The sequence below is a fragment of the Rattus norvegicus genome, chromosome 5 (assembly GCF_021556685.1).
Source record: "Rattus norvegicus strain SHRSP/BbbUtx chromosome 5, alternate assembly SHRSP_T2T, whole genome shotgun sequence".
Classification (NCBI taxonomy): Eukaryota; Metazoa; Chordata; class Mammalia; order Rodentia; family Muridae; genus Rattus; species Rattus norvegicus.
In genome coordinates, this window is record NC_141538.1 from 13,893,531 (window position 1) to 13,917,463 (window position 23,933).

Here is a 23,933-nt window from a genome sequence, read left to right on the forward strand (position 1 = left end):
TAATCACCCATGTTCCCTCATTAGAGGAGGATGCCAGATACTCACAGCTTTAGAAAGTTGTTCGGAATATCTAAACAGTGTCTTTCAGTTGGAAATGTGCTTACTACTGTCAGTATGTGGTGACTTAGAGATTCATCCATCCGCAGGGTGGCGTTAGCCTTGTCAGTTCAGTCTATGTTACATGTAATTATTTATTACAGATTTTCCATGAGTGACTGCTTTCATGTCTCATCTGTTGAGAGTATGGAATGAAAATGCTGGGGTTTTTTAAAAGATTCTGTTAATAGGGTTAATTTTAGAAATAGAGTTAATTGGTTAGTGAATCACCATTTATCCTTGACAAGGCAGACACTATTTCTAGGAGTATTCATTTTAAATTAAATTTTAAAATTATATCTCTTGGGGGAAATATAACTCAGAATTAAATATTTCTTTATACAGCCTGACAATATAAAATATAATTTACTGTATAATCTTGGAATACAGTATAATAATTTGATGTTAACAATAATATGCATGGTTATGTTTTCAAATACTAGATACAGCCATTTAAGGTAATAGTCCCAGTTTTTACATTTTTACTTATCAAACTGCTGTTTACCAGATTTTTTGAGACACTCTGGTTTTGTTGGTTAAATAATAATGAGTATTGTTAATGCTTTTGAAAATATACAAAGTTTATCATACGGGGAGGCAGATGACACTTTCTGTTCAGACCCATTCTTAGAATGCCAGCTTTAACTGACTTCCTTTCAAAGGCCGATGTAAACAGACAGCTGATTATAGTTATCTTATCCTCCTACAGAACTCTAGTATGTGGTCCTGCCATTTGTACCATTGCATGTAACTCCTGTTAACCTTGATGTAAACGCTTTTCTCGCATAACTTGGTCAGGTACTTATCGCCTCCTGACTTATGTTCACGATCTTTGCCAACTGTTAAGTTTTACCATGGTCCCTTGGATGGACCTCCTTCTGAGGCACTCTAACTGCTGCTCCCCTCTCTGCCTTCTGTCAACCTTGATGACACTCCGAACCTCAGAAAGGAGTTCAGGGAATCTCCCAGAGAAGGTAAATGTGCTGTGGGCCATCCAGCTCATCTCTTCCTGCCACTCTTGACTGTGATTGTGGGACTCAGAATGCAAACAGTCTTCTCTCTACCAATTCCCCTGTTTCACCAGCTTAAATCCTTCCGGACCAGCTCTGCTCCTTGGCCACTGCCGTGCTCCAGAAAGGACTAGATATCACGGCTCCTTAGGATTCTGAGCCAACAAATCTGAGCAGGGTTGAAATGGAGCCTAAAGGCACTGGGACAGATAAAAGTTTCACTGGTTCCCTTCCACTTTGGCTTCCCTCCTTGGTCCCTCTTCCTTCTTTATCATCCTTGTAGCTATATTTTTACAGTGTCCTTTAAATGTTTTACTTACTGAACATCACCCTACAACCAAACACGATGTTTCAAGCAATAAGTTCTCCCGAGAGCTTTCACCTTAGAGCAGCTGCAACTGTTCCTCATATGTCTGCAATGGGTCCTTTAGGTACTGTGGTGAAACTAGCTAAAACTTTCACCCCAGGCCAGGCACAATACTTTACACTAGTCCTAGTCCCCTGTTTGTTCCTGGGATTCTCTGTGGCTCCCTGCCACTTTCTGCTGCTTCATTTTGGTGCAACAGTCCTGGCAATGAGACCAATCACTGCCAACCTGAATCAACTCTAAGCCGCATCCTCTCACCGGTCCGCTCCGTTTCTCCACACCTGCTCTTCCCTACCCCTCAACTATACCAGAAAATCTCTCAGTCCTACTCTTTCATCTGCTTATAGCCCTCTAATATTTATTTTCCAAGTCTCTTCAGGATTACAGGATCGGCCATTGCAGCTGATCAAGTAAAGACTCTCTTCCTGCTGTATGAATAGAGACGCCGCTTCAGCGAACCCAGAATTGCCCCTTCCAACAAAGGCCCTTCTCAGAAGGCCCTTTATTTGTTTTTCCCCTTCAGAGCTCAGAGTTAGGAATGATACTTTTCTACTGAAAGACTACATTTCCCAACTTCTCTTGCGAATTATGGACATTTCCACACATATGCGCGCACACACAAACACATACACACCCCTATAAGGGCCATGTCCCATCTTCCTCATAGGCATTTTGGCCATCTGCACATGTCAGTGACAAAAGTGCCCCCTCGCTGTGAATAAGCATGGGTCAGCATAAGGTCATCCCAAGCTTTTCTTTCTTTCTACCTTCTGTCTTTCTACAACTTCCCTTAAATAATCTAACAAAAAGGAGAGTGGGTAAAGCATAATCTTTATGAAAATAAAATTGGGTAGATGAGGGGGAAGGTACGATATAATACAACAGCAAAGACATCATTTTTCAGGATTCCCTTCTACCCTGTTTGTTCCATGCTGTGTTCCTGTGAAGTCCAAGTTTGCAGAAATCACACAGTTCTTTTTAACATTGCCCTTCCAGAGGACCTCCCAGTGTTTCCAATTGAGTGCATCCTCTTCTTTGCCTGTAACTTCTGAACAGGAACCCAGCTGTGTGATCTGTAGACATTGTAGGGTGGGGCTGGCTTCCCTTTCTCCAGCCAAACAATACAAAATGGAGGAATTTCAACTGAAAAAAAAAAAAGCTAGCTATTAGCAGTTTAGAGTAAGGGCTTTACTTTCCCTGGTCAACTGCAGAAGCACTTAGAACTGGCTCTCAGAAAGGGTGTAGATATCTCCTTATGTGTCCCACCAAAAGCCATTTCTCCTGATTCCTTACAGAGTTATGCATGCCACCCACCACGGGCACTCTTTCCATCCAATTCATTCAAGCAAGTAAAACCACAGATTGTGTGCAAATGATTGGGAAGGAATCTCTGTCATCAAAGGTTAAGCCTCATTCTACCCACGGGATGACAGCCAAAAGGCTTACCCATCCCCCCTTGCCAACCCACATACACACAGCCCAGAACCTAATTTTACACAGTAGAAAAATCTGAGTCCTTCATGTTGTAAATGATCAAACCCTATCACTTTACAATATGAAATCCTGTTATAAAAGGAAACTGCAGGCACAGCCGAGGACCACATGGCTGAAAACCTGTGGCCCAGTTTGGGTGTTTGAGAGATTAGATAATAATTCTCTGCCATCTCATGAAATTGTAATGCTAGACACAGGCCTGTGTGCTTCGTGTGTGCTTGATGTGGCTAGAATGAAGAAGCACCATTATCTGTTCCAGACAAGAGGAGCAGAAAGATGAAATCATTTGCCTGCGGTTCTTATGGCTAGTAAGAGAAGAGTTGATACCAGAACCTGAAGTGCAAAACCAGAAAATGAGGTGGACCTGACTTACCTGCAGCTAGACGTCTAATGACTAGATGGCTGGGGCAGACACTAGTTTAAATGTGCCAGCATGGAATCTGTAGAATTGTCACCAACCTCAGTTAGAGCAATGGTAAGGCACAGACTTTGTACAATGGTACCCTTCCTGGACTACCCTACCTTACTGGTGGCTGTTCATCCTATTCAAACCCACGGTGTGTTATAAAACAAAGAAGGGGGCTTGGGGATTTAGCTCAGTGGTAGAGCACTTGCCTAGCAAGCACAAGGCCCTGGGTTCAGTCCCCAGCTCCGAAAAAAGAAAAAAGAAAAAAAAATAAAACAAAGAAGGGTGCATTGTGGGGCCATGGGAGGCGAGGAAGACTCGCTCACTTTTCAGTTTAGTGTTGCGTGTTACAAATAAAGAAATTGCCTCTGTATTGTGTTTACAGAACTTCTGGCATCTTGCATTAGTGATGCTTCCTAGGATCTGGTACCAAAGCACCCAAAGGTCCCGCATCACATGTGGGAACACTGCAATTGTGTAGAAGGAAGGCAGTAAGAAATGCCACTTGAAGATGATATGAGAAAAGGAAAGACTTTGATGGACTATGTAGCCTACCAGACTTCACAGACTTTCCGTTGGGAGAGACAGAGGGAATGGCTTTGTACTTTCACTGGCTGACAATAATCCTTTGACTTTTCAGGTTCTGAGTGGTTAATTTTAGACTGCTAATATTAACACCTTATTACTTATTAGTCTTAATTAAACTTACTCCTGAACTACTGTGAAATGTCAAAACCTGCATCCTTGGGGTGCTGTTGTAGAAAGCTTGGATCTGTGGGAGCTTGACAAGATTAGATACCACTTCCACCCTGAGGGTTGTCACCTTTAAAGCCCACCAAATCAACCCTGGTGCCATTGTGGAAACCTGTGTAATTTGGGAAAGATAATTAGAGCAATTGAGACAAGCACTGGTGGGATGTGCCTTGATTTACATATGTGAAAATCATCAGTTGGCTCCAATTCCACTCTCCCTGAGAAGTAATTGGTTTTTATGGTGTTTTCTCCTTATTGGTACTGTCACCCCTTCTACAATGCCTTGGTGAGTGTCAAGATAGAAGTCAATCAGCATATAGTATTCCTCCAACGCGATTCCCTCAAGAATGGGTATGGCATCTTACTTGATTAGAGCAGAATGAAGCTTAAAACAACAATAACAATAAAAACCAACTCTCCTTCCCTTAGATAGTACAATATGCAGACATGAGTATTAGGGCAGATAAAGCCATTTCATGGCAGTGAGGTACACCTGCTCTGTTGAAGGAACCAAGAAACAAGAGCTAAGAAAACTGTAGACAAACTGAGCTGGAGTCCTCAGCAACCCCTGCTGACTGAGTGCTAGTCTTTTGATTTATATAAATCTACATCATTACCCTCATCCCAGATAATTGCAGACCTCATACACAGAGTCCATGCACTAATATAAGAGAGAAAATGATGAAGGATTTTTAAAAAAATTAAAAGACAGACTTATTTTAGCATCTTTTCTGATTCTTAAGCAATGGGAAGAACAGTGAGCCCCAACCCTGTCTTTCCTCTCTCCCATGTCAGCTCCCTTCAGGTGGCCTTGGACCTCCTCCACAGCTCCTCTGTAGTTTCTTCACCATTTCCTTAGTGTTTACCACAGTATCTACCACCAAAGCGCCTCATGTCAGGCTGAAGCTAACCTTCAAGGTGGTAGAGTGCTAAAATTTTCTGAATTGGAAAGTCATGGGTGAAGATGGATATGCAATTCTCAGGTTATCCATTGTTTATCAGCATAAGCAATTTTGAACAAACCATAGACAATGTAATCCTGCTAAGATATGAGACAAACCAAGCAAAGTTTAACATGAACTCAGTACTCTTGTATGTAGATAGGTAACTGGTACATCAGTTTAACCAAATCCTTAAAGAAATGTTGGCCAAGCTCTAGTAAAAAGTACATAGCCCCATTGCAAGCAACCCCAATTAAACTTGGTGAGCAATAAAAGGAAAAAAAGAACAGTAAAGATGAAAAGCGCTGTGAGGAAAGGGGTTAGCAAGAGTAGATGATACGAGAATTCTGAGGGTGGAATGTGAGCACAGTACATTGCATATATGTGTGAGTTGCCAAAAATCTGAATCATAGCTGGAAGGTGGTAGAAGAGATAACCAGCCATCACTAAAGCTGTCCAATTACCAACATCTGGAATAGATTTAGTAAAACCCAGAAAGAATTTTCAAAAAGGTTGAAAACTATTGAGTACGATTATAATTTATTATTGTTAGGATTAGAGTAAATAAATCAAACATTACAATTGGATGTACAATTCCCTGTAGACGGTTCGATTTGATTCATTGTTATAAGCCTAATTATCTTTTTCAAAAGAAGAAAACTACATTATGGTTAGATGTTTCTAATGTGATTTGAAATACACTCAAGACATCTTTGATGGCATCGTACAGATTTTATACACAGAGAAAATACAAAATCCATAACTATTAAGATTTTATGTTATTATTATCTCTATGTGAAAAATAATGACTATACTTTCTGTGTTGGTTGTGCGTCCACTAAGAGGCAAACATAGTCAACTACAAAGCTGAAAAGATTCTTCATACGTGTGTGTGTGTGTGTGTGTGTGTGTGTGTGTGTGTGTGTGTGTGTGTGTGTAGAAAGACAGAGACCCCCCCCAAACAAAATTAAACCCAATGAAAAAGAAAACTCCCAAACTGAGAAGCAAACTGGATAAGACTATGAAGAAGCCGTGATTTTTTTCTTCCACTTGCACAGATAGCAACCCCAGTGTTATTGTTAGAGCCATCTCCATGAACTCTGTTTTGCAGTTAACAATGGGGTCGCTTCAAATGCTGACCCGTGGCTTCCCACAGAGCTTTCCAACCACTTGCTCTAGATGCTTAATTTCATTCCATGTCTGAGACGGCAATAAAACAACAAAATGTCATGTGAAACTTTCTTAATAAAATTACATAAATCTCTGGGAAAGCTAAAACATTGTGTGTGTGTGTGTGTGTGTGTGTGCGTGTGCGCGCATGCACACATGCACGAGCATGAGCGTACATGCACCGACACATACATATGCACATAACAAAATATTTTTAAATATTAATTTTTAAACATAAAGAATAACTGGCATGCAATTTCCTTGTTTTTAAATGTATTCTTCTCTTATACAATACTGCTTCCCCTCCCTCTACTCTTTCCAGTCCCATCTCCCCTGGCCACCAGATCTACTCCCCCTCCACTTCCCTTCAGAAAAGGGCAGGCCTCCCAGGGATATCAAGCAAACATGGTATAACAAGTTACAATAAGACTAGGCACAAACCCTCCTATCAAGCTGAACAAGCCAACTCAGTAGGAGGAAAGGAGTCCCAAGAACAGGCAAGAGTCAGATACACCCCCACTTCCCCTGTTCAGAATCCCACAAGAACACCAAGCTACACAACCATAACATATATGCAGAACCTAGACAGTCTGGTGCATTGTCACTCCAGTCTGTGCGAGACCCTATGAGCCCTGCTTAATTGATTCTGAGGGTTTTCTTGTGGTGTCCTTGTCCCCTCTTACTCCTACAATCCTTTCTCCCCCTCTTCCACAGGTTTCTGCAAGCTCCACCTGTGGGTTTCTACATCTGTTTCCTTCAGGTGCTGGATGAAGGCTCTCTGTTGATCATTTGACTGGGCACTGATCTATGTGTATAGAAGTGTATCATTAGGAATCATTTCATTGACTCTTTGTGGTCTTTGCTTGCTTACTTGCTTGTCATTTGTGTTTGGTTCTATCCTAGGTCTCTGGTCTATCCAGTCTCTGGTACCTAGCCATCCAGGAGTGTCAGGAATGTCCTCCCTTCCATGGCATGGTCCTCAAGTAGGACCAGTCAATTGGTTGGCCACTCCCACAAGTTCTGTGCCACCAATACCCAACCACATCTTCCAAATTATGGATCAAAGGTTATGTGGCTGTGTTGGTGTTACAGAAGATGGCCAGTTCAGGCTTCATATATCACATCATTTGGAGACCTTGAAGGCTAGGGTTATTAGGATGGAAATCGCCACACCAGGCCAACATGGATCCGTGTGGAGAGGTTTATTGCAATGGCAGAGATAAGGAGGTGGGGAATAAGAGAGGGAAAAGAAAGAGAGAGAAAGACAAGAGAGAGAAAGAGAAGAGGAATTGGGCAGAAAAGGTCTGCCTTTTATTTGAAATGGGATATAGCTGCTCCCAGGTGAAGGTGGGAGCTGAACCAAAAGTATGCTGGGAATGTATGACCGTTGCCGTAGCAACAGATGGGCAGGTGACCAGGTGACATCACTGCTGGAGGTGAAAGCAGTTCCTGATAGCAACAAGGGTTACCTTCCTAGATTCTAAGGAGTTTATACTGCACTAAGTTTCCGCATCGCCCCACCCCCAAATTTCTCCCAGTTTCAGTTGCCCGTCCCCATATATTCTCTCTCCATCTCCCTCTCTCCCCGTTTGTCCCCCATTACCCATACCTACCTGGTCTTTCCTGTTCCCATCTCCCAAGTGTTTCACCCCATCTCCCCTGGCACTCCCTTGAGCCCTCCTTATTAGTTAGCCTCTCTGGGTCTGTGGATTATAGAATAACTATTCTTTACTCAATAGTTAAGATCCACTTATAAGTGAGCATGGACCATGTTTGTCTTTCTGGGTCTGAGTTTCCTCACTCGGGTTTTTTTTTAAATAGTTCCAATCATTTGCCTGTAAATTTCAAGTTATCTTTTTTTAACAGCTCAGTAATACTCAATTGTGTAAATGTACCACATTTTCTTTAACTCTTCTTCAGTTAAGGAACATCTTGGTTGTTTCCAATTTCTGGCTAGTATGAATTACTCTTCTTTTTTGGGGGGGAGGAGCAGGGTCTGTAATGGGGAGGGAGGCATGATAGCAGGGGGCTGGAGCAGGAAGCTTAGGGCTCAGATTTCTGTCCATGCACAGGAAGCAGAGAGTAAAGTGGACACAGGGTGAGGTTATAGAGTCTCAAAGCCCTCCCACAGTGGATACTTCCTCCAAAAAGGCCACACCTCTTTTTTTTAAAGATTTATTCATTTATTATATATAAGTACACTGTAGCTGTCTTCAGACACACCAGATGAGGACATCAGATCCCATCACAGATGGTTATGAGCCACTGTGTGGTTGCTGGGAATTGAACTCAGGACCTCTGGAAGAGCAGTCAGTGCTCTTAACCGCTGAGCCATCTCTCCAGCCCCCATGAATTACTCTTCTATGATCAGAGTTGAGCAAGTGTTGTGGTAGGATGGAGCATCCTTTGGGTATATGCTCAGGAGTGGTATAACTGGGTCTCGAGGTAGATTCCCAATTTTCTGAGGCATCTCCATATTGCTTTCCACAGTGGCTGTACAAATTTGCGCTCCTTCCAGCAATGGAGGAATATTCCCCTTGCTCTAAATCCTCACCAGCACAGACAAGCAATTTCTAAAATAGCATAACATAATGACTGGATTTCTAGTCTGTCTAATAGCATATAGGACATATAATGAAAGGAGTATCATGGTTTTAATCACTAGCTATGTTGGTGACTACTAAATTGGATTTCTCCAGCTATAATTTCTAATGAAGCCCTAAATTCACATATCCAAAGGTGATATCTGACATCACTGCAAAGTTAACCCTTCCAAGAAGGAAAAAGAGCCCAGTGCCTTCAGACAAAGCTGGTTCCATTTCCTCTATTTTGATTCAGTCGATGCGGAAGGCCCACGGGATCCCTGTCTTCCTAAAATTCATTCTGTTCTCTTAATTCACCAGTAAACCATGCTGTCTTCACTGCAAACACATCCGTGATCTCACTCCCTCCATTTCTTCAGGAAATCCACTTCCAGCTTTTGGCAGTATTTGAATAACCACCCCACTTAACTCCTGTTCTGTTTCTCTACACTTCATTCTCTACACAGTACCCCAAATGAGCCTTTAAAATTAGAAATCACGTGACATTTACCGGATTAGAATGCTCTAGGAGATGCCAGGCATTGAGTATAGATCTTAAACCATATGATACTCCAGAATTCCACCATTCGATGTTTACTGCCTTACTCCCAATACCACCCCTCATATAGATAGGGACTATCTTGTTCCCCAGATAGACTCAGCAGGCTTGCATACAGAATCTGTAATTGGCCTTTCTCTGTTTAGAACACTCTGTCCTTATACCTTGCTGATTGGTTCTTTATCATCCATGTTTTAATTCAAAAGTTGATTCAAGAGACCATTACTCAGCCACCCACGCTGAAAGAGCACCCCACTTTCATGTTAACTGTACAACCTCTTCTCATATCTATAGCTCCCATGGGCCTCAGAAACTGTGTTGGTTTGTATGTATGTTATCTGTAAATGGAAGCGAGATGATTGTAAGAAAACAGACTGACTTTGTCCTCAGTGAGCAGAAAATATGGTATTGGACACATGAGCATGTATCTTATATCCCTAAATAGGCCCTTCTTATCTTCACCAGGAATATCTAGTTGGAGGAGTTATATCCTCCACAGAGAACTAGCAATCAGTCTGTCCAACTAAAGATGTAGTCTCTCAACATCTCCCCAATATGTCTGATCCATTACGTTTAGCTTGATATCACCAGTACACTTGAGATAAAACTTAAATATTGTTGATGTTGTGCCAGCCCTCCCAAGACAATATTATTTGACAAATTATCACTTTATTTAAAATATACTTTAATCTAAATCTTTGTGTGACAGTAAACCTTATCTTGATTGTATTGAGAGACATCTTAGAGGTTCTAGCAAAAATCTATTTCTAGATGTGTTTGTGAACATGATTCCAGGAGCAATTAGTTCATGAGAACTCTAGCCTAATGAACCGTTTGATCTAGGTACTCGTAATTTGAGCACATTATTGTGAAGGGATAGAAGGGAAGGGCCCTGATGGAAGAACCGAGTCACTGCAGAAGAGTTCCTGAGTGGTACTTTGAGACCCAGATCTCTGCTTCCTGGCTACCATGATATAAACAGTTTCATACATTCCCAGTGCCTTGATTTTCTGGCTTAGTTCAGGGCTAAAGCAATAGATCCAACCGACTGTGGACCAAGACTTCTGAAACCATGACAATTCAAAAGAATCCTTCCTTAACTGGTTTCCCTCTGGTATTACTCACAGTGATGAAAAGTTTAATACAGAGGCTTGTGACCAGGACAGGAGTCATCACCGTGACTGTTCTTGCTAGATGCTTTTTAGCAGAATTTATAGTGAGAATAGTGAGCAAAAAGTAGAGTGGGAGGATTTCAAAAGCTTGGCCAGAAAAGGAGCATGCTCTGAGATGAGATCAAGGAGGTCAGGGTTGATGAAGAGATCAACAGCATGAAAAGAAGTTGAGGATTTAGCATTGCAGAAATGGGTGACATGCTTTCAGGACACATCAGGAATCATAAGACCTTCTCTTGATGCAAGGGCTACTAGCACCCCCTGTTTCTGTAAGGGCAGTTCTAGAGTAAGGTAATTTAGATGGTGAGGGTTCTGGACAATCGACATTTTAGTTCATTGATAGATTAAAGATTAATGAAGAAATGGAAAGGTTTGAAGCTAAAGCCTGGATTGAGAAAGTAGTTCACTGAGCGTCCCTTTTAAAATGCATATCCTGTCCTGGATCCTTCCTGTTGTGCCTTGGTGGTTCCTGGCTACCACAGAATAAGCAGCCTCTTCCTGGGTATGCTCCTGCCCATGTCCTGTCTTATCACAAGCCAACTGTGACAATGGAGCAAGCAAAAATGTTGGAGCCTGTGTATGAAAGCTGTAAGCTTACTGTGAACGACAATGGGGCAGAGTGCAGAATATTCTTCCCCTAAGGTGTCCTTCTAGAAAGAAATGCATATGATATTATAAGTGGCATGAAAGGAGTGTCATGGGCATGAAGGGATGTCCTTGTTATTTTTGCAGAAAAGGTGAAGGCCTGGGGAAATATCCTTAGCTCTTTTCACATGAATGAAGATGATGAACAAAGACACAGCCTGAGGTATATTCCTCTCTGGACTTGTGTTTGCTTAAGGTACCTCTAAGCATCACCTCATGCTTTTCTTAGTTTAATAAAGGAAATGAGAAGAACTTTGTTTATACCATGCTTAATCTCAAAAGCCTCAAATCCCCTGATCACCCTGTTCAGATCTTTGGCATTTCCTTTGCTTTGAGAAGACTTAGCCTTGCTGGCCGGGGCGGATCAACACAAAAACATGAATTTAAACTTCTGAAATCATGGGCCAAAATAAATTCTCCTCCATTTAAGTTGCTATCTTAGTTAATTTATATAAATTAATATGAGGTAGAACTGTGGCAGTTAGAGAGTAGGTTCCTGGGCAGGATTCTTGAAGGATTCAGTCCTCTGCCTCTCATACCTTGCCCCGGGCCCAAAGGCGTAGATCCAGGAAACCACAGACAATAATTGATGAAACCTGAGGCAAAGGCACCTCACTGGTGCTAAACTGTTTTCCTCAGGTGTCTGTCACAGTGATGGCTAACACAATCCAGGAACAAGACATACAGCACTCATTTAGGGTACCGTGTATTATGTTACTAGGTTTGGCAAAGGTGAACTTGACTGTGAAACTAATCCACCAAGTCAGACTTACTTTTTATCCAGAAAGCTGCCTTCATCTTCCAGTTCACACTGTGATAACTCACAGCTCACCCAAGCCCATCTCCTCCTCTACTTGAAATCTAAGATCCACAATCAAACTGTATACAGAGCTCTAATAGAAATTTGTTCCTTGCATGAAATGAGGACCAAATTCAGAATCTTGTTTAACATTTCTCTCTGGTTAAGTATTGTAAGACTTGCCTTCAAGAGCTAGAAATTTTCTTGATAGATGAGAAAGGTATCCTTTTTTTTGTCTTAAAAACAGATTGAAATTACAACAGGATTGCTGATTATAAATTCTTTTGAAACCCACACCTAACTTAACATTTCCCATCTATCTTTCCATAAATTTATCCCAAACCCAAAGCAATAGTTCTTTTGTCATTGATTAACAAAGTTTAAGCAAGACAAATCTATTGTTTTTCCCTACGCTAGACAGGAATCTTACCCTTTATCTTATATCTTAGTTTTCAAAACCTTATTTAGCTAAACTGCCCATAGCAGCCTTATTTATAATAGCCAGAAGCTGGAAAGAACCCAGATGCCCTTCAACAGAGGAATGGATACAGAAAATGTGGTACATCTACACAATGGAATATTACTCAGCTATCAAAAACAATGACTTTATGAAATTTGTAGGCAAATAATTGGAACTGGAAAATATCATCCTGAGTGAGGTAACCCAATCACAGAAAAACACACATGGTATGCACTCATTGATAAGTGGCTATTAGCCCAAATGCTTGAATTACCCTAGATGCCTAGAACACATGAAACTCAAGATGGATGATCAAAATGTGAATGCTTCACTCCTTCTTTAAAAGGGGAACAAGAATACCCTTGGCAGGGAATAGAGAGGCAAAGATTAAAACAGAGACAGAAGGAACACCCATTCAGAGCCTGCCCCACATGTGGCCCATACATATACAGCCACCCAATTAGACAAGATGGATGAAGCAAAGAAGTGCAGGCAGACAGGAACCAGATGTAGATCTGTCCTGAGAGACACACTCAGAATACAGCAAACTCATAGGCAAATGCCAGCAGCAAACCACTAATCTGAGTACAGGACCCCCATTGAAGGAATCAAAGAAAGAACTGGAAGAGCTTGAAGGGGCTCGAGACCCCATATGAAGAACAATGCCAAGCAACCAGAGCTTCCAGGGACTAAGCCACTACCCAAAGACTATACATGGACTGACCCTGGACTCTGACCTCATAGGTAGCAATGAATATCCTAGTAAGAGCACCTGTGTAAGAGGAGAAAGGTATCCTTTAGTATAAATTATTCTAACTCCACACCTCGATCAATAGTACACAGTTTCCACACCTCAGTCAATGGTACATAGTATCCTCACATCACTCAATGGTACACAGTATAGGCTTTTCCATCAGTGTTGATTATCTTCCTCCACCTGTAACAAAATATTTGACATAATCAACTGAAGGTGAAAAGTATTATTTCAGCTAATGTTTTGGCTCTGATGCTTCCATCCAGAAGCAAGATGACATGAAAGCGAATAGAAGTGCAAACTGCACCTCCAAGCTAGAGAGAGAAAAAGAAAAAGATCTGTGGTCCAGCATCTCTCTATCCCTTCAAAGACATGACCCTGAAAGACTAAAGATCACCTTCTAGGGCCCATATCTTAACATCATCACTTCCAAATAGTGCCAAGGTAGAGGTTATGATTTAACCCCTGGGGCTTCAGGGAGACATTTGAAGATTTAAACTATGACACACTGCTCCTGGTCCCCTATGGTAAAAATCCATCTCCAACTAGAAAATGACAGGAGTTGACCCAAAAAGTCCAAAGGGCCTAACTGTTTCAACATTGCTCTAAAGTCTACATCCAAAGTCTTCTGTGAGACCCTGTTTTTTTTTAAAAAAAAAAAAATCAAAAGCAAGTTACATACATGCAGATGAAAATGGCCAAGAGAAGACACTCTTAAGGGATAAGACAAGCTGAGGATTGAGCTTAGTATTTTTACCAGCATGATAAAGGCACTAATTTGATCCTAGCACCACAAAAGGGAGAAATGCAGAAATCAGGAGAATCATACCATAATGAGATGAAAGCCCAGCCCAGCCGGAATAGGACTTGGTCTTGTAACTCTCTCAGCTGTAGTCAACATGGCTACTGTTTAGGCTGGCTTCACATGAATGAGTAAATTGTCATGTAATCTTTCAGCTTAAATGAAGCATTTTCTTTTAACTGAAAACACTGCTTATACTCCCTCATGTATGGTTCATCAACAAGCATCACTTTGAAGCTAAGAGAATGACTGTCTCCCACAGAGGTCATAGGAATGGACCACAAGGAACCTCCACTCAAAAGAATACCTTCACAGAGATGCTTAAGTAGAAGAAGTTTGAACAACTTAAGTAGTTTGAATTTCATTCTTAGCCCTACTACCTGGCTAGCTTGTGGTCTTAAATTCTCCATGGTGACTATGTTTCACTCTGCTGACCTGTCTTTTATCAGTTTGACACAAGCTAGAGTCTGAAAGAAGGGAACCTCAAATGAGAAAATGCCTCTGTAAGATCCTTCTATTGGTCTTTTTCTTCATTAGTAATTGATGTGGGAGGGCCCAGTCCATTGTTGGTGGGGTTACCCCTGGGCTATAGTAGTCCTGGGTTCTATACAAAAGTAAGCTGAACAATCCAGGCAAAGCAAGCCAGTAATCAGCGAGTTTCCATGGCTTCTGCATCAGCTCCTGCCTCTAGGTCATTGCCCTCTTTGAGTTTCAGCCCTGACTTCCTTCAGCGATGAACAACCATGTGAAAGTGTAAGCCAAATAAACCCTTTTCTCTATAACTTGCTTTTAGTCATGGTGTTTCATTGGCAGCAATAGAAACTCTAAACAGGACACTCACCTATCTCTTCACTGCCAAGTTCAATACAATCTCTAGTGTTTCCTTTCATGGAGCATATTTTCTCACCATCTTTTCACTGAAGTTGTTAACCTTAGGCTTTATGTGGGAGTCTCTAGCATGAATACCTACCTTCTCATCTAAAGCTTAGAGACTGTCAAGACACCAACCAATCAGACTAATCATTAGCTTCGTTGGGTAACTGTGAACTCAGAATGTGAGGCTTTTTTTTAGGATTTCCCTTATTCTGTCAACTACTTACCATACTAAAAGACATAAAGCATATACACATGTGAATACACACACCCACGAATATATACATGTAAGTACACATGTGAACACACACATATGAATGCGCGAGTGCACACACACACACACACACACACACACAGAGAGAGAGAGAGAGAGAGAGAGAGAGAGAGAGAGAGAGAGAGAGAGACACCAACATTGCTAAGTGCCTCCTATTGGGAAAATATCCAACTGCCTGATGGATTTCTAAGTGAATGTTATGCTTATTCCCATTTCAAAACCACTAAAATAATAACAAATGCCAGTAGCTGTCAGTCCACCAGCCCTAATTCTTCTGAGTTTAAATATCAAAACCCATCCATATGGTCCTCTCTGATCACTCAAGCTAAATCCTTTATATAGTTTCTCTGTGTAATTTATGAAACATTACATAAATGTATGTAATTTATGACCACCTACTGCCTTATAATATATATATACACACACATATATATCGTATACAATTGTAACATGGAGTATGATTTATGTCATAAACAAACAGCTAAAATACCCAGTTTGGAAATCCTTCCTTTAGCCTTCCCTCTTTACTCTCTTGAATGGGATAATTGCTGTGTGGACAGTTAGGATAACTGACTTGTTCTCCATCTTGGTAATGATTTTCTCTAGTTGAGTTTCACTTTTAAATGCTACAAAAAAGACTGAAAGAAAAATATCCTGATTTGACAAAATCTTCAGTAACTCTCAAAGACATAATGAAGACAATATCTTACTTAATTTAACTTAATGGCAGGATTACATCTTATGCCTTTTTCCTCTGTTATATGCCAATAAGAGAAAAGGAGATTCTTTCAAAGCTTTCAGTGGAAACCAAATTCAAGGTATTGTGGCTTACAGAAAGTCAACTTTCTATTTAATTCACCAAATGTTTATTGGCCATCTATTACAGATAAGATACCATGGTAGACAGCAAGCATTTGGGAAAATGTCTGTAATAAAGTACAACCACGAGGCTTTCGGAGACTGTGCTTTTCTTTCTCAGTGTTGTTAAAATAACTGCAAAAAACATAGTCATCACTTCTGCCTAACTTTAATCTAAAAGCGAAGTCTAAATCTTCATGTCCTAAGCAAACTGCCACAGGGTGATTTCTCATGCACTGAGTACTTTATATCGGAACTATAAACCATAAGCAAAAGAGAGAGTATCCATTTAGCACCCCGAGTCTGCCCAACTGTGTTGTTCCTTATTTACTGCCTTTAAATGAAATTTTTCATGTATATCAAGAACAGTCTCTCAACAAAGGAAATGCAGCTCTCAGAGCCAAATATGCCATAGCATGACTATGTGAGGAACAGCAATGTTTCTGCATGGAATTACCTAACAGATTGGATATTTTTTAATACTTAGGGATGAGAATTTTTAAGTCAGTGGCCATGCTGACATTAACTTTTCTGTGAGATAAAAGATTTCATAATTTTTGGCAAATATTTGAAACCATCTTGTTCTCCATGTGACTATAAAATGAATCTTAGCACTGGGACACCACAAATCTTTCCTTCTAGAAGCACACACAATTTAAGTTGCCACCCAATTTAAAGGTATGTTTTAGAGAGGAGAACTTAGGCAAGAAATCAAATCATGGATGTCTAATCCCACTTATGAAAAACCGCTTCACTGACTTTTGTCATCTCTCTAAAGATAGACAAACTACGTAAAAAATATTGTCATTGTCCAAGATGCTTTGGTTAAGAGAGGAGAAAATCAGACTCATCCAAACCTATACCATAAGGAAATTTATATTCCATACTAAAACACAGAGAAAACAAAAGGCTTAAAGATTGGTAGTATCAGCTAGGCCATTGCAGACCCAGGTTCTCTCTGAGCCCGCATATAGTGGCCCATGTTGCAGTGAGAAGAACAGGAAGCTGCTTCACCCCAGGCTTCTCCCGTCATGATTGGAGCTTGGTAGTCTCAATCAGGGTGACACATTTCCTTGTTTACTTTCAACAAGAAAATTACTCTTTTCTCCTCCAGTTAATCCTTACTTTCTGTCTGATTAGGTCAATTTATAATACATGCCCATTCCCAGATTAACCGGAGTCCCTGGGAACTCTGCCAGACCTGTCTACGTCTTAGTCTGTTTTCTAAGTCTGTAGTCTGTTCTTTAGCAGAACACCTGAGACTTGGCTATCTATGAACAAAAGAGATGTATTTAGCTCACGGTTTTGAAGACTCAAAAACACAAGCTCAGGTGCTAACATAGGTTCAGGGTCTGGAAACGACTTTTTGCTGTTCCCTTCATGGTAGAATAGCAGAAGGACAAGCATGCATGTGTGGAAATGGAAGCAGAACAATTAGCTGACCCATTCCCAAGAGAAAACCACCATCCACTGCTAGGGCTCCATTCCCCTGATTGACTCAGACACTCCATTTAGCTGCTTCTCCCAGTCCTGCCACTGTGAGGAACTAGTCCTCAACCTGAGCACTGGGTCCTGACACAGAAGGAGGTGAGTGGCTGAGCAGGACCTTGAGAGGGAGACTGAGTCTGGAAGGGCACCCCAAACTCATCGTAGTCATTTATTCTGATTCCTCATGAAAGGCATTCACGGAAATCCTTTACTACACCAAGTTAGGTTGTATTTTCTGAAATATTGAAAAACTGAACATGTGGCTTAAATCAATAGCAAAAGAAAACCTCTACAGGATTTTCTCCAAAGTCGTTGTAAAGTACCCAGTCTCCCCAAGTGACTGTTGTTGGGAATGACGGGATGAGTTGATGCCTTGCTGAAGAACAGCCTGAGAAAAGAGCAAATAATAAGCTCAAATTAAAAGACAAGAAGCCATCTTTCCGTAGTGGTAATGGTAGCAGAAGTGGTGCTTCGGGGTCCTATAACCCCTCCCTCCCGAAGGCCGGGCCGTTCCATAACTCGCTGAGAGTAGGAATGAATAAGCAGAAATATTGACTCCCGGACACACTCTGAGCCTGGCACATAGGGGATCTTTATGAAATACTTTTCATAAAATTGTTAAGTAGTAAGACATTGGTGTCTGTCCTGGTTAAAGGAATAGAAATGGCTGGCTCTAAATGTTTAAGCCTTGTGGTCAAGGGTGTGCTACAAGTAGCCATAGCCCAGATTAGAATCAATCCTCACCCTGTTTCTCCACCTAAGCAAAGAGGAGCATGGGAGAGGATGAGGCCTGTGACTTAGAGAGAGACGTGAGAAAATGTAGAGACATATAAATACACACATATGCCACACATGTGCACATAGACATGCACGCGCGCGCTCGGGCACGTGTACACACACACACACACACACACACACACACACACACACAAAGGAAAATCCTTCAGGCTATCTTCTAAAATAGTTATACCCAGCTGTGTTTTTCTCTAAACTCAAAACCTAGAGCCTCCCTGTTTATCATACCGAATTATGGCTCCTGCTTCTGCAAATGCTGCCTATCAGATTCAGAAAGAAGAAGCTTTTTGTTTGGTGAAACCAATGAGGGCACTTGGGCTTTCCCTGCTAGAGAAAGCTCTTGCTGCATTTGGGTTGCTGACTATTCCACCACACGTCTTACTGGTTTACAAGAGAAAGCGCTGCATTCCTTTGCCTTCCCTGGGTAGCATCCTTTGCTCGCAGTTCTTTGGTGAGCAAGTGACAATAAACACAGCTCCATAGAGGCCGTGTCTGAGAATTCATAAAGGCTAGGATAAAGTAACCATTCTGTCATAAGAATGGCAAGGTTGGGTTGCAGCTACCATTTCCAGAGTTAAATAATCCCAGGGGTGGTGGGCTTTTTTATGTCATGTACTCTCAAAAGAAGAACCAGTTGCCAGGTTGAATTATCCTTCAAATAAAAAAAACCTCCTCGTGGCTGTAAAACAGCTCCAGATTGCTTCCTCTGCATGCTGGAGGAGCTGACAGGGCCCCAGATGGAGCTGTTTCTCAGCAAGCTGTCAGGTAATCCATCCATCAGGAAAGCCATAGCACCCAGCTAAGTTGTCTATGGCTGCCAAGATTTGTATTGGGTGGGGTGGGGGGGAGGCCAGGGTCTGATAAATCCGGGGAAACATAGGTCAGAGGCAACTGAAGCACAGAGGAAAACTCCACGCTCAAGCTTAAGCCCCACGGTGATATTTAGCATTGTTTTATACCGACTTGACAGTTTTTCTGTCTGCTTTCTTTCGTATGGATTCCCTGACACTGATACTTCGAGGTCATTTGGGATGGTTTTGAGGAAACCAGAGCACAAAGCTGTGTTAGAAGTGAGGCTGCTCAAAACGTGCTAAGTGATTGTCAGCAAGCCAAGAAGGCTTTTCATTCATAGACCTGAAGAAGGTGTGATGAGATCATTGAAATGGCAAAGCTAGAGGATTGAAAGGGAGCGCACAGAGCTCAAATCCATCACCCTGCGGGTTGATGCCTTTCACATTAGCCTTACCTCATCTTGAAAACTGCCATCCATTCTAAAGGTAAAGCAGCAATATAATATGCAAGCTTATATCTTCCAACCCTGATGAAACACTGGCGATGATTCAGACCAAGAAAGATGCTGCAAGCAATCAGAGAATACCAATAACTAACTGCCTTAAATACTTACGGGTCAATGAAAACTTACTGCTTTTATTAAAAGCACAGGAAATGTCTTTAAAGGTTAAAAAAAAAAGAAGACTAGCAGGGGTTTCTTGTTATGGTCATGCCTGGCATACCATTGGCAATATGTCAAATAAAATCTCCCTGTTTCTAAAAAAAAAAAAGGGGGGGGGGGCAAAGGGAAAAAGGTGTCTATCTTTACTGTTAAATAATAATTCCTGCCTTTCACCCTCTTTTGCAGACATAAAGTGATAAGACTCATCCCCAAATCTGAAGAGGAAGCACTTGCACTAAAGAGTGTATCCCACCAACTCAAGGTAACAGAGCTTGCCCTATGGGCAAGCCTGTGGCATGTTTGCTGACTGGGGTTGAATAATGAGAATAACTAGCCAAAGGAAGCAGGTAAAGAGACAGTGTGGGGGAGCATTTAAAGGAGAGTGAAATTCTGACAAGATGTACCACACATCATTTATATACGAGGATACGAGGTCACTGGCTACCCATCGGGCAGGTGGAATGAATGCTTTTAGAAAACTGTTGTGTTCCCAGTGGAGTCTGTTAGAAGTGGTAAATAGTCAATGTTTTCTTTGGGGTTGTGAATTTAATTGACAGTTTTCGGAACTCCACTTTTCCTTTTTGAAATCTTCCTAGAACGTGCCCACCTTCTTGTTTGGATTCAGACTTTTCAATGGGAAAACGCTGGCAAGGATGACTCAGGCAGGCAGTCATTAACTCTGCTGAATTCAGCAAAGGCTGAATGAAGGTGCTTCTCATTCACACTCTGATGGCTGTACGGATTTGGAGTGATAGCCTCTCATTATTCTCTTAGGCAGTGGCTTCAGCTAAGAACTTAAAGTGAGAGGTGTGGCTATTAACTCTCCTCCATGAGACTGAAATAGACCAGTCCATGAAACGTGTGATATCTGAGGCTTCATTCTAAAAGATGGCAAAGCAGATTGCCAAGGGGCCGTGCTTGTCTTTAACATGGGATAGTAATGTTTTCTTTAGGTGATGGACACAGAGTCCTCTGAGATGCTGGTGTTAGGTGGGAGGGAGGACACCTTCAAGGTGAATGTTTGTCATGACCAGGCCTTTGATCTTTCCTGACTGGCTTGGCTCTTCTACTTAGCATCTTCCTGTAAATATTGCACCTTTTTGCTGATGGACCTTTGAACTCTGAGGTCATTGATCTCTCCCCCCACCCCATCTTTTCTGACCCCAATTTAAGTAATGCTACCCCTGACTTCCTACAAATAATGGTTGTTTACCCAACCCCAGAAAGACTTGCCTATGTTTCCTAACACTCCTCCCCTTGAGGGGCCTTCCCTGTGGTGCTGACATTAACCCTCAGCGGTAGGCCAGGACTATCTGCCTCACAATGCTCTTCTGGGCTCTAATAACCAGACGTTTCCTGAACATCCCACCAGGGAGCTAAGCACTGCAAAGGCAGGAAGAAAACTCAAGTCTTGCCTTTCCATCTCCACCCCATCAAGTTTAAAGACAGCACAGGGAGAGTGAGGTCTCCCTGACTCCTGTTTGGGGAAACAGCTATTCGGAATCAAATACTGGGAAGAAAGGGGTTATCTCCATGATGTCAGTTGATGTATATGATAGACCTTAAATTATATAAGAAAAAAATAAAGGATGAGGATCTAGGTCGGGAATGGCTTTCCCAGCACACATAATACACTTGGTTCAATCTCTAATATGAAAAAAAAACCAGAAACATGAATTAGAGTTCATGATCCTCTATATATGATGGTCACTTGCCATTAATAAGCATGCTACAATTGCTTCATACAATATATTGAACCCCAGAAGGTCGTTGGCACAGATGTCCCAGCACATGTATACTGTGTACTTTTACATGAATGGTAATTGTATGACAAGATTTATCCTGGGGAGATGCAACACATATGTACATCTAGGTACAGTGAACCCGTGGAAAACCAAAGCACAGACACCACCAACATCCAATTTGGTGAACCAAATTTTTATTGAGGTTACTTACAGGAGCATGGGTGAGCAGTCACTTAAAGAAGCAAAAATTACTCAAAAACAGCTGTGTCACCAAAGTTCATGCCAGTATGAGTAATAGTTCACAAAAACAGCTGAGAACCTGGAGCACACTGCACAGCCTGTAGGCAGCTCAACAGGTTGGGAGTGTCCTTTCCCAGTGACCCAGCTGGTCTAAACCCAGTAAGAAGCAGCTTGGCTGGTTTCTGCTTCTTCCAGGAAGCTCATCTTCTCTGAGTCTTCTTTGCAGCTTGCGCTTGTCTGAGACTGACCCTCAGAGGCATTTATTGCTTACTTTTGGAGCAAGAGACCTGATGAATCTGGTCAATTTCTGGGACTTCCTATTTTGAACAATTTACCTTCTGGCTTCAAGCCCTTTCCTGCAGGATGGAATGCTTCTATTTCAGAGGAAACTTGTATGCAACAGTTACAGAAAAACATTCCTAAAAATTGCATTCATTTAGTCCTTAAGGAAAGAAGTGGTCTTGGGAGAAGATGTCTTGTTGCTGCAGGAGCTTAGAAGCCAGTTAAAAGAAGGGTGGAAGAGCAACAGCAAGGGATGGTATTGTGGGACACTGATTTTCATGAGGCCTCCGTGAGTCATGAAAAGCCTGCTCACAGCTGTGACATACACTTGAAGATGAGAAGCAGAGGGAACAGTGCATGAGTCAACCCAGGGGATTCCAGCCACGTGACAGCACATCTACAGTGATGGCTGCCAAAGAGGCTGAAAAGAAACTTGGTGCCCATAGTTCTTATGGGGATCTATTATGTCATGTTTTCCCTAATACATAGCAAAATTCCACATTCCCAGAGGAGAGCCAGACATTTTGCATGAACCATATTATTTACAAATAGCATAGACACACTGGGTTGCTCTTATCTGTGGCAAGGCTAGGAGCCCAATGAAAATCTACCTTCCTAGATGCTGGCCTTAGGAAAGCTATGCAAACAGGACCTTCTAAAGACTGCTCTGCTGAATTTCTACATAATATTCATTTCCTTTCTCAAGTGAGGTAGTTTTCCTGAACTAGAATTTGAGGTGTTGAACTTAGAAGTGTTCTCCCTAGAGTCATCCTCCTACTTTGATGTGACCTTAAATTATTTGAATTATTTTACCAAGTAATCCTTTCCCACTGTGGAAAGCAGAAATTCCAGCCAACTAGAGAAAGCAGCCTGTAGGAGAAAAAAGAATTGATTATCTGTCATCTTTTGCCCTGTGGAGCTCATAGGACAGAATCAGGGTCACTGCAAACAGCTTCTTAGGGAAAAAGAGGAGGAGCAGCCAAGAAGAGTGTTGGCCCTTTCTCCTAGAGTAAGATGTAATTGACAGAATTCTAATATAGTCCAAATCTCTCATCCCGTCTGCTCCTGCCCTACAGAATTACTTCCCTGTGAATAGAGTGGATAGGTATTCCCTTGTTGAAGTTACAGTATAGAGCAGAGGGAGACTAGATGAGGTAGGCCTGAGCAAATCAAAAGAATCTTTAGAAGAAAAGAGTTTTTCTTCAGCTGTTCACAGAGGAAGAGATCAGAGGAATGTTCACAAAGTGCTATGCTGGGAACCATTCTTGGGAGTCACAAACCAAGAATGACAGAGGACTCTGGGATACGAGGATCCCCAGCTGAACAGTGAAATAGAGACATCGGTCCTACAGATCGCAGGACGCTGAGGCCCAAAAGAGAATGCACACAGTCCATTCCTGGATACTTTGATTTTAGCCCCTTGACATCCTGAAAAAAATCCAGCCAGCTGGGCCTGGACTACCGATCTGCCAGACTCTGAGATAAGTGGGCTTTGTTTGAAACAGCTAAACTGATGCTGATTTATCCCAGCAATGGAAAACAGACATGCAGTACAATAACCACCTACATCCTGCCTTTTCTCTCTCGTTCTCCTCTGCCACCGCTCTAAGTTAATTTTCCTGGTTCCTCTGGCTATAACTAAGACTCCTAGGGAAAATGAAATGTGATTCACTGATGTGCTTAGGCTGTAAAATTCTTAATGCCTTATCCGAAACATGATCAAATGCAAAATGTGCATACAATATTGAATGGCATCTGAGACCTATGGTCAACACATAGCTAATTAGACATAGGACTGCTCTTACAAAGTTGCTTGCTTTCCTAATTAAATTTTATAGTTTTGCTGAAGAATTGAAACAAGAAAGTTGAACAGAAAACCATGCCCCCAGAGAACTGGATTGAGAAAGCACTAGCC

At 41.7% G+C, this 23,933-nt stretch overlaps 1 protein-coding gene across 1 annotated transcript in view; it reads left to right on the forward strand.

The window, feature by feature from the left end:
- The window catches only part of Cpa6 (carboxypeptidase A6), a 371,225-nt gene that overhangs the window by 107,113 nt on the left and 240,179 nt on the right, over positions 1-23,933 (forward strand). The window contains 1 exon segment of the mRNA NM_001415862.1: positions 19,938-20,013. Coding sequence (NP_001402791.1) covers positions 19,938-20,013 — 76 coding nt within the window.